The sequence below is a fragment of the Paramisgurnus dabryanus genome, chromosome 20 (assembly GCF_030506205.2).
Source record: "Paramisgurnus dabryanus chromosome 20, PD_genome_1.1, whole genome shotgun sequence".
NCBI lineage: Eukaryota > Metazoa > Chordata > Actinopteri > Cypriniformes > Cobitidae > Paramisgurnus > Paramisgurnus dabryanus.
In genome coordinates this window covers 30,479,789-30,490,941 of record NC_133356.1, presented here as the reverse complement: position 1 = coordinate 30,490,941, position 11,153 = coordinate 30,479,789, and the positions used below count along the sequence as shown (strand labels likewise).

At 34.3% G+C, this 11,153-nt stretch overlaps 3 protein-coding genes across 3 annotated transcripts; 1 reads left to right on the top strand and 2 right to left on the bottom strand.

Moving 5' to 3' along the window:
* The first annotated feature begins 1,298 nt into the window (after window positions 1–1,298).
* tmem14a (transmembrane protein 14A) lies at window positions 1,299–2,641 on the top strand. Its single transcript, XM_065250577.1, has 5 exons — window positions 1,299–1,443; window positions 1,541–1,630; window positions 1,749–1,850; window positions 1,945–2,032; window positions 2,190–2,641. The coding sequence occupies exons 2-5, from the start codon at window positions 1,555–1,557 to the stop codon at window positions 2,221–2,223; spliced, it is 300 nt and encodes a 99-aa protein (XP_065106649.1). The 5' UTR covers window positions 1,299–1,443; window positions 1,541–1,554; the 3' UTR covers window positions 2,224–2,641.
* On the bottom strand, window positions 2,586–6,990 carry LOC135732481 (glutathione S-transferase 3-like). Its single transcript, XM_065250550.2, has 6 exons — window positions 6,819–6,990; window positions 6,597–6,648; window positions 3,577–3,709; window positions 3,343–3,484; window positions 3,098–3,223; window positions 2,586–2,799 (listed from the first exon to the last, which is right to left on the bottom strand). Exons 1-6 carry the CDS (start codon window positions 6,903–6,905, stop codon window positions 2,668–2,670), a joined length of 672 nt encoding a protein of 223 aa, XP_065106622.1. The 5' UTR covers window positions 6,906–6,990; the 3' UTR covers window positions 2,586–2,667.
* A 459-nt stretch (window positions 6,991–7,449) lies between these two features.
* On the bottom strand, window positions 7,450–10,751 carry LOC135732488 (glutathione S-transferase 3-like). Its single transcript, XM_065250564.2, has 6 exons — window positions 10,442–10,751; window positions 10,304–10,355; window positions 9,377–9,509; window positions 9,122–9,263; window positions 8,423–8,548; window positions 7,450–8,262 (listed from the first exon to the last, which is right to left on the bottom strand). The coding sequence occupies exons 1-6, from the start codon at window positions 10,526–10,528 to the stop codon at window positions 8,131–8,133; spliced, it is 672 nt and encodes a 223-aa protein (XP_065106636.1). The 5' UTR covers window positions 10,529–10,751; the 3' UTR covers window positions 7,450–8,130.
* Between the last annotated feature and the right edge of the window lie 402 nt (window positions 10,752–11,153).

Sequence of the window (11,153 nt, the reverse complement as noted above, 5' to 3'; positions counted from 1 at the left end):
GGTGGGTGACATCCAGTGGATGGTACGGTTGGTTTCTAGTCTAAAGTAATACATCTGTTAACAGCTACAATATTTGCAAATATCTGCAGACGTTTTTCACAACCAGTGGCATTAATAAAGAACTGTAAGTATTTTTGTTAAAATTCTTTAATAAGATATGTGGTTAACACATAATAGATATTGTTTTACATTTTATTCTACGACATAAAACTCACCAGTAAGTAATACTTTTAATATGTTAAAAATATTTTTAAAGTTTGTACAATTGTAGGCCCTACATGTCTTTAAAAGGGCAGTTACTAACAAGAGTCAGAGACTTTAAACATCATCATGAAAATGCCAGAAATAATGGAACATGGGAACAATCCCCCCCCCCAAAAGACACAGTATTTCCTTTTTTTAGGAAACGTGTTTTTAAAAGTTTTAAATTAAGATTTTAAGAGTTGTCAGAAGCTTGGTAGGACATTGGAGTCTAAAGACTGTGGTCTAGTTTGCTTATAGCATAATGGTAATGTTAGCTATAATTGTATTTAGACTTCAAATTCATAAAAGTTGTGTTTACTTATTAACATTATCTTAATGGCAAAAAGCAAGTATGTATAATAACCCTATTTTTGTGATAAACTGAATGATTGCATAAATAAATATAAAGAAAATACAATAAAAATAAATAATATTATCCTTAAAAAGGTAATACAAAAATTTAATTAAGCCTACATTTATTTAATCAAGTCATTTTATACTTTATTTATTTTCCTATAATTATTTATAATTTATTTATTTTTAATTATTGCAGGTTTGGTCTTTCATAAAAATGGGGAAGGAAATCTTATATTGCTCAATACCCATGTAATTAGGCTAAGTTAGTTAACTAAATTTAACCAAATTTAACGCTTCTCAATTAGTTCTTGAGAAGAAAGAGTCTCCGTTCTTTCTCTAAACATTTCTGACATCAAACTTTTAAATGTCTGGTGTATCACTTGTAATATTTCTCGCATTACTTCTGATGTTTTTGACAATAAGGAGCTAGATGATTCCTTAAATTTTATTTGTATGATGATCACATTTACAAAGCAAGAAAAAATTACATTTAAGCGTAAGTTAACTGTAAAGTTTTTTCTTCTCATTTACGTTTACTATTTTTATCACTTAAAAAACGGTATTATTGTTTAAAAAAGCTAGTTTTCTCTTTCTTGCCTTTCCTCTGTATGTGTTATTTTCGTTGTTTTATTTAAATTGTAATATAAATCTGCAAATAAATACATTTTAAAAACTCACTTCCTGTTTTTCGCGTCATCGTGACGCAAGTTCCTAGTTATGAATTTACCATAGATAGATAAGATTATTTCTGGTAATTCAACGACTCGTCAGTTTTACCTGCATATTTCTGTACAAGTTGTGCTCGACTTGTTTGAAAATCAACCCAGTTCACTCGCACTTCTGGTAATGCTGTTGTTATTGAGTGTTTTACTGGTTGTTGTTCGTGTTGAATGTAAATGTTTGTGTTAATACTGAACACTGTGCGCATGTGAATGTTTAGTTTTGTAGTTCGCAATGGCAGTGGACTGGCTGGGATTTGCATACGCCGCAGCGATCGCGCTGGGAGGCTTTGTGGGATATAAAAGAAAAGGTATGATGTTGTTGTTTTTATGCACTTTTCTATCTGATGTCATGCGCGTGCCATGGTACCACGCTGGACTGTCTTGTAAGGGACTTTTTTTTAGTATTTCTGTCTTTTTTTTTTACAGGAAGTGTGATGTCATTAATTGCTGGACTGTTCTTTGGAATCTGGTCTGCGTATGGTGCATATAAAATTACTTATGACAGTTATGATTACTGGACTTCTTTAAGTGAGTACACAATAAGACATCATTATTTTCATCATCATTTATTTGATCTGTTTTCAACTTTAAGCATGAACTTCTTTCTACTTTTGAACTAAAGCTGCTTCTGGTGCACTGGCTGTTGTGATGGGAATGAGATTCAGAAAATCTGGAAAATTAATGCCTGCAGGCATTATGACAGCGTTAAGGTAAATATGTGTCTCGTGCACACCATGACCGTTTGTTGAATTAAAAAAGCACACAATTGTTTGTCAATTTATCACTGCGATTTGTTGCATGCGCTGCAACAATACTCTGATGTTGACATTTGACCTTTTGATGGTTGTCTGTGTCGTTTTTTCTCAGTCTTCTGATGGTTTTCCGTCTTTTGATCCTCTAAGAGTGACATGGACAGACCACATTGGGACCATTTGGAAAAAATGATGTTTACGCACTAAACAATGTTCATGCGGTAGTTGCAATTAACACTATTGTCATTATGTACATAATCTTGTACATTCCAAATGTATTCGTCCTTTTAGTGCTTTAGTTTTAATATGTTAGCGTATGACAGAAAGCTTATTAATATTAAAGTGCATTTATGGACGAAATTACTTTATCTCCCTGGCATTTTATTAAATACACAACAGAAAGACTATAAAATATAGGAGCTATTGTATTATGCATATGTATTAAATGCAAAATGAGAAAGCATACTTTACACCATCATTCCATATCTACAGATTTAAGACAACACAGATGTGAATGTATAAAAATTTTCTTTAATGATTAAACAAATTCATATTTCTGGCTCATGACTTGGCATGTTTTGTTTATGTGTCTCCTATTTGAAGAGGTGACTCAACACCTCCATGACGGTTTTCACATAAGCCTCATCAGGTACGGGCTTTCTTGCACTGCCAGGCTGTAGGAATTTGCTTATATTTGGTAAGGCCTTTATTCTGCCCTGGAATTCCTGAAAAAGAAAATTGCAGGTTATTTAAAACGATCATAATGTTGACTAAAGCATTACTTGTTTTTTTTTATCCTGAATGATAATAAAATCTGGTTGCACCACAACACAAGGAGAATCTTCAGAGATTGTCCTCTCTCAAATATGAAACATGCTCACACAGATTACAAGATTTGAAAATAATGCAAAAATCTCCATTGTTGTTTTCCTTCCTTTCCTATTTTAATTTCTGATTTACTGTGAAACACTTTGGGTCAACCACTGTTGTGTAAAATTTACGATATATAAATAAATCCAGCACCTGAATTTTGGGAAAGGTCGAAAGTATTGTAGGGAAAAATTCCTGCAACATCAGAGTGATCTCAAGGAGAAGAACATCGGCGCGGCTTAACTGGTTTCCAACAAGGAACTGACTGTTTGCAAGAGCCTACAAAAAACACCAGAAAAAGTTTACACCAGAAACACAAAATATTGCATGATTTAAAATATATTTAAAGTAGGAAATATAAGGAATAGTTTATCTTAAGTGTCTTTGAGCTATAGTACCTTTTCAAAGACTGGAAGCAAGCGGCCTTTTGACTTGCTCTCTATGTTATCCAGTTGTTTCTGCTTGGCATCAGGTGCTATGAAAAACAGCGGTAGAAACATATCCATAATGTCACCAATTCCTTCAACGTACATGTCAATCCTGCAAGACCAAACACAGATGTGTTCAGTGAGACTAAAAGGCTTTAATGTAGCCATTTTTTGAATCAAGTGAAATAAGTGTCTCATTGGTACATTGCCCGCTCTTTGAGGTCCTTTCCATAGAGGTTGTATTTTCCAGCAATGTAGTTTAGGATCGCCTTTGTCTGCACAAGCTGCATTCCATCAATTTCAACCAAAGGCACCTGCTGAAACATCAGGGCTCCGTCTAGAAAAAAAACAGAACTCTGAGTATTATTCTCAATTACTTGATGTTTTCTGCTTTTTAATAAAAAATAATTAGTATGCGACAAATTTGAAGGCATCAAAGCACATCCAAATCCAATGTTTGGTTAATTTCCTGTCTCATTAGATACCTTCAATGTCTTGTCCCACAATTCTATGCGTGGGGGTGCGCTGAATGTGAATTGTGGTGGAGTTCGGAAAAATTAAATGGCGGCCAAGAAATTGGCTAAAGCCAAATTTTGTGTAAATAAGGTTATATTTTCACTTTTTAAACCTTTTATCTCTCTGATTATATTTTAAACCCTTAACTGGCACAAATCCCTTTTGAGTGGGGTGGTGAAATTGATGTACACCTTTAAATAAATATAACTCTGGTATTTTTTGTCTAATCTTGGTCTTGTTTTAACCCTGAGTTCTCCAGGGTTAAAGAAGACAATTTAAAGTTTTTCACATAAGTGTCTGGAGGAGAAAATATAAACAAAAATGTTATAGCAGTTGAAATTTATTTTAATAAATAAAAATAATGTAATAACATACTAATTTTATAAATAAAACTATAAAAATGTAAATGTTTCACAAAAGTAATAATGTAAACATGAAGCCACAAGTATTGAGCAGTTGTGATCCAAATTTCAAGTTAAAAATCACAAAATATGAGGTTTGCGTCACACTTTTAGTGGTTTTACCAACAATGGACACTAGGTGTCAACTGTTTGCTGCATACTTTTGTCACAAATTAATAAATTACTGTCACTGCAATATTATTAATACTGCTAAATGGTTTTGAAATATGAAAACTACATTCTCCAATGATACAAAGTTTGTCAACATTTTTGAAGATTTATAATAGGATATAGTGTTATGAATAAATTACCGTATTTTTCCGACTATAAGTATATGTCTAAATTAATTCATATGAACCAAGAAAAAGCATTACCGTCTACAGCCGCGAGAGTCCACTCTGTGCTGCTCCTGTATTTATGTAATTCAATGGATTCGGTGATGTGGAATGACTTCGGGACCCTTTTTGAACTTGATTTGACTTGTCGTGTTAATTAAGCCTATTCAGCCTCCCAGGTGTGTTCAATATGCTATTGTGTTCGGTGAATAAATGGTAATGTTACTTTAACATGTACGGACACCTCTTCAGCCTGCTGTTCTGTGTGCATTGTTTAGTTGAATAACCTGCCTTTCCAGATTAAATGTTTGTTCTTCGGCTTGGATTTTGTGAAATCATTTTCTAAATAAACCCGACGTATAGTTCAGTGCGACTTATATTCCAGAAAATACGGTAATATGCATTCCTATGGGGGGGGGGGGGGTCATGTAACAAAAAACTGTCACTGCATTATTTCTATCATGAGATGACCTTGAAATATGAAAACTACATTCTGAGAGCTTTCCGGTGATATATAGTTTGTCAAGATTTTTAGGTTTAAAATAGGGTATTAGTGTTACAATTACAAATATATACTTATATATTAAGTATGTAAACATAATACATACAAATATAGCACACACACAGACAAATGATGTAAAGTGTTATTAAACACGCCTTTGCATATTAATTTGTATGTAAACAATAGTTTTATAGACTATATATTTTAACACTTCACACCGCTACTGAAGAGCTGTCACTTTCTGCCACCAGTTGGGATCCGCCCACAAAATACGTCATCTCTGTTTGCAAACACGCAAAAGACTGGCATTAGCAAGCTCATATCGCGGCAGTGGCAGCTAATAGTGGCACTTCCGGCATCAGTAGTGGCACTTCCGGCATCTGGCTCATTTTGAGGCATCTAGTAGCATGTCTATGTCTAGTAGTGGCACTTCTGACTTATCTTGTTTGTGGCACCTCCGGCATCTTAAGGCAGCTAATCGTGGCACTTCTGGCATCGGACTCATTTTGAGGCAGCTAGTGGTGGCACCATAACTTGTTAAGGCAGCTGACAGTTTTTGTTTCATTTAGGGGTGGCACTTCAGCGTCGTATATTTGTACCAGCTGTTTTATGCAGTTTTTGTGCTGTCATAATGTTTGCGTGCTGGCGGTCAGTCGGGCATTTCGAGATGCCTCGGGAACTAGGTGCAGGGGCGCAATGAACAGTTTCAAGGGGGGTATGCGAGACAGTATTTTGGGGCCCCTTCCTTTAGATGATTGTTTGATTTTCATACCATAATGTGTAGCTATATAAAATTACTCAGTTGAGTGTGTTTATGTAATTTTTACAGGTCGCATTTGCAACTTAAAATAAATGCATGAAGCAAAAAATATTTATTCGATAAACGAATACCATTTTAATCTGTGCCACTACTAGCTGCCTCAAAATGAGCCAGATGCCGAAAGTGCCACTACTAGCTGCCACTGCCGCGATTTGAGCTTGGCCCTACTTGTGCTTTTGAACAAAATAACAAACAACATGCAGTGCATGCTATATCCCTCATTCTAAATATATACAAAGTCCAATATACGTCTTTTAGTTTTGAAAAACTGCATGTGCAGTCCTACGAGCTTTAAGACCCTGGGGAATCCATGGGAGAAGTGACGTAAGAGGGAACTTGCACATGAATTAAAAATCTTGAAATTAAACAACAAAGAACTAAATCACGGTCTTCCGATGCAATGCAGATTATTTACAGCAATAATCTGACATTAAATCTATTTAAACAAATTAATTAGTACTCCACCTGCCACTTGACATCATCAATGTTGAACCAACATGGTTCAAACAACGAATGTGCGACAAGTTATGTTTTCGGGAAACAATCTTGAATGGGTAGTTTCTCCAACTATGCATCGAATGGTGTTTCAGCAGCGTGTTATGTCGTTGTGGAGTGAATGAATTGTGTTGTTCGACGCAGACGTAACCTACCATTGATCAGCTTTTCATACTGCTCCCTTTTGGTGAGAAATACCTCCTCAAACTGTAAACAACACAACATTCATTCAATAAGTCAAAGAGAAAAGAATATCCACAAACATCAACAGTCTAAGCAGTTTGTTATGTTTACACAGTAGTTGTCGTTGTGTAGATTACACAAACACGTAAAACATAAAAACAAGTTAATTCACTTCTACATTTTATTGAACAGACCTCAGCTCCAGCTGCAGCCAAAAGCCAGCGGATTGACTCCATTTTCCCTCTTCCATCGAAGTAATACAGCACAATCTTTCCAGACATTTTCACAAAGTATTACAACCACCACAAAGAAGCCCTTCGGAGATCTTGTGATTCAATGTGTGCTAACGTTGGCAGCTTCTGGCTGTTACGTAATACATAGAATTGTCTCGGACAAAGTACAAAAACGCCCCCAGTAACATTTGTTTTGCTGAATCTGACACATTTTGTCTACAACCAAATCTATCAAAAAATATTCCGTGTATTCACTGCAACACAAATTAATAACACATAAATCAGCATTTCGTTTAAAGCAGTTTTTTTAGTTTTTGAAAAGTTTTTTGAGCATTAAAAAAATTATTTGAGCCATGATAATAAAATGAGGCCACAGTTTAATGACTAATAAAGATAATGGCTAATGGGTTTGCCATGACGAGGCATAAATGTAGCCTATCTTCCCTATAGTTTTATACTTAATGATAAACAAACTTGCTTTTACTCCATGTTCGTAATCAAAAAATCTAATAAAATTGACCGTAATTGTAAAAACACCAGAATGATTGCAACAGGTTGGTGAGATTTTAAAAGAAACCCTTGTAGACCGATACACTTTGATAAAAGTTTTTTATTGTATTAATTTAGTATAACATGCACCAATAAACCACAAAAAACACACCAGGAATTTGTATTAGGTTGACCCCAAATTAAACAAAAATTGAAATAAAATTCATGCATAAAAAACTCACTTTCAACATCACATTTCTAGTGCAGATGCTGACTTGTTTGTCAATGCACCACTGTAATTCGTTGCATGCTTTAGTAGTCTTTGACTGATGCTGATGGTTTGTGTACAAGGCTTTTAAATATTTTCAGCTCCTGATTTACAAGTGGATGGACCACATTTGGACTATTCTGAAAATATGAACAGTCTAAACAGTTTAAACAGTAGTTGCATTTTACAGTATTATCATTGTGAACAATACGTATTCATGTATATTCCAGATGTATTTGTCCTGGTGCATTAGTTGATGAGACATATGAGGAATGTTAACGTATGACAAAATGTTTTAGTGCGTTTATGGACACAAGTAACTTAATCTTCCTAGCATTTATATAAAATAAAACACTGAAAGATTACAACCTGTAAAAGCTATTGCAACTTTCAACTGCACATATATACAGATTTAACACTGAGCAGAATGTATAAAAAGTTCAATAACGATTAACAGAATTAATTTTTCAATCTCATATTGGTCCATGAATTGTAAATGAATTTTTTATGAACCTCCTACTTAAAAAGGTGGGCTAACACCTCCATGACGGTTTTCACATAGACCTCATCAGGTGGCGGCTTCCTTGCACTGCCAGGCTGGAGGAACTTGTTGATTGTGGGTAAGGCTTTTATTCTGCCCTGGAATTCCTAAAAAAATAAAAATACAGGTTATCCAAAATCCTAGCAAAAACAAATGACATTGTATTATTTTAGAATATAAAATATATGTAAATAATATGTAAAAATATGTGTTTCTGTAATCTGTATGTGTGTTTTTATTGGTGTAAATGATTTCAGAAAAGAGCACCTGTATTTTGGGATAGGATGAAAGTATTGTAGGGAAAGATTCCTGCAGCAGTAGAGTGACCTCAAGGAGAAGAACATCGGCACGGCTTAACTGGTTTCCAACAAGGAACTGACTGTTCGCGAGAATCTACAAAAATATCACAAACGTTACACCAGGAACACAAACATAATTCATTCAAATTTTATTCATGTGTATATATAGAACCCTTATTTACAATGCTACATTTCATTATTAAATATATAGAATCAAATAGAAAACGAGGTAATATTGCAAACTGTATTGTCCTCATAAAAAGGATTATACTCTATTAAAAATGTATGTGTGTGTGTGTGTGACCCTGGACCACAAAACCAGTCATAATGGTAATTTTTTTATTAAAATGTATCATCTATTTCGTTGCATTGTAAAGTACTATGACAATAAAGGCATTCATCATCATCATAATCATCAATAAACTGAATGAATGAGCTTTCATTGAATTATGGTTTGTCGGGACAGGACAGGACAATATTTGGCTGAGATACAACCTCTTGAAAATCTGGAATTTGAGCATGCAAAAAATACAATGTATTTTTGGCTATAAATATACCCATGCTGCTCAATTTCATAGATGAAAAATGCATGATTTCAAACTATAGATATATTTAAAACAGAAACATAAAGGATCATTTGGCTTAAATGTTTTTGAGCTACTAGTACCTTTTCAAACAATGTAAGCAAACGTTCTTTTGCTTTGCTCTCTATTTTCTCCAGCTGTTTCTTCTTGTTGTCAGGTGGTAAGAAAGGCAGCGATAAAATCGTATCTCCTACCTCAGTGATTCCTTCAACGTACATGTCAATCCTGCAGGACAAGACAATCGTGTTCAATGATGTAATTTTACTTAAGAAGAACATTTAACTGAAAACACTTGAATTTTAATACTTGAAGGTGTCTAGTAACTCATTGATATTTACATTGCCCGCTCTTTGAGGTCCTTTCCATAGAGGTTGTATTTTCCAGCAATGTAGTTTAAGATCGCTTTTGTCTGCACAAGCTGCATTCCATCCATTTCAACCAAAGGTACCTGCTGAAACATCAGGGATCCGTCTAGATAAAAACACAGAAACATGGCAAGCTTTAATAATAAATAAATAAACACACAGCAACAAAAATTTTTTTAAATGTTCATATACTGTAGCAATATTTGTATTTAAAACAATGCAATATATAAAAAAACAGAAGTCACTTGAATGTTACACCACATCAAATATTTCTTTGAGATGTAACATCTGAACTGTAAGTAAAGACCAAAGTACTTGCAAATTATTTAAATAAAGATGATAACCATCTTATTTATTTTTTTATTCTTAATGCTCTTCCAGCATCTATGATAATATTCATGGAGAAAACCAATTACACAGTTTATCTAAACATACATTGTGGGGGGGGGCAATTTGACTCCAATATATCTAACCCGCATGCCTTCTGTGGAAGAAAACTGGAGTAAACCAACCTATGTAGCCCACTTCATCTGAAGCCGCTTTACCGTAAAAATAATTAACACAATTTACAATTTAAAGATCTATAAAAATGTTTTTTTTTTAAATCCTAGTAAAATTGAGTAATACAAGAGACCCCTATGTTAGTGAGTTACACATAGTCATCTCCCTCCTCCCCCAAAAAATCTCACTCCAGCCAGAAAGTCAAAGTTGGCAACCCTGTACAAGTGTTTTCACAACATAACATATTTTGCATATGTGTTAAGTGTTGCTCACAACATCATGTGTACACTTAAAAAACTAAACAAATGGCAAACAGGTTTTATAAAACAACACAACAAACTAAACAGGTGAATGAATGATTGTGTTATTTAGATGGAATCATAAGAGAGTAAGATTTACCATTGACCAGCTTATCATAATCTTCCTTTTTGGTTATAAACACCTCCTCAAACTGTAAAAACACAAAAAACACATGCATTTAAAGCTTGTATAATTGCACATTCTGTGCATAAATAAATTGGACATTAAGTAACAAACCTCAGCTCCAGCTGCAGCCAAGAGCCATCGGATTGACTCCATTTTCCCTCTTCCATTGAAGTAATACAACACAATCTTTCCAGACATTTTCACAAAGTTAAACAGTTCACCACTTCTCAACAGTAACTCAACAGCCCTTCAGTGATCCTGTAAATCAGTACTACTACAAGATTCCTGTACCCTTCTTATATTTGAGTTTTTGGGCGTGGGACACCTTCAGGACAAATTACACACGCCCTCGACAACACTTACATTTCTATATGTTGACTTTTACCCCACCGCTAAAATTACATAAAATTATACAACTTTTTTTGCATCTGCAACACAAAACAATAATAAAGAAAGTGCATGTAATTGTAGATAAACAAACAATCAGTTGTGAAAAGTTTTCTATTGGTGTTTGCACAGCAAATGTATGTAAAAGTCATGATGATGAAAGATGCACTTAGTGAATGACTAATGAAGATATTTTTTGCCACTTCATTATGAAAAGACATGTGTCATCTATATATCAATGAGCATGCCATATTATACAGACGTTACTCTTTTATTAAAAATCAACACCATTGTACTATGGTAAAGCCAGTGCTGGGTGCTTAGTATTGCATGGATTCTCTCTCTCTCTCTCTCTCTCTCTCTCTCTCTCGTTTGTGATGAACAAGCTGTATTTTTGTTAAGACCTTTATTAATCTACTGCTGCATTAGAGATCAC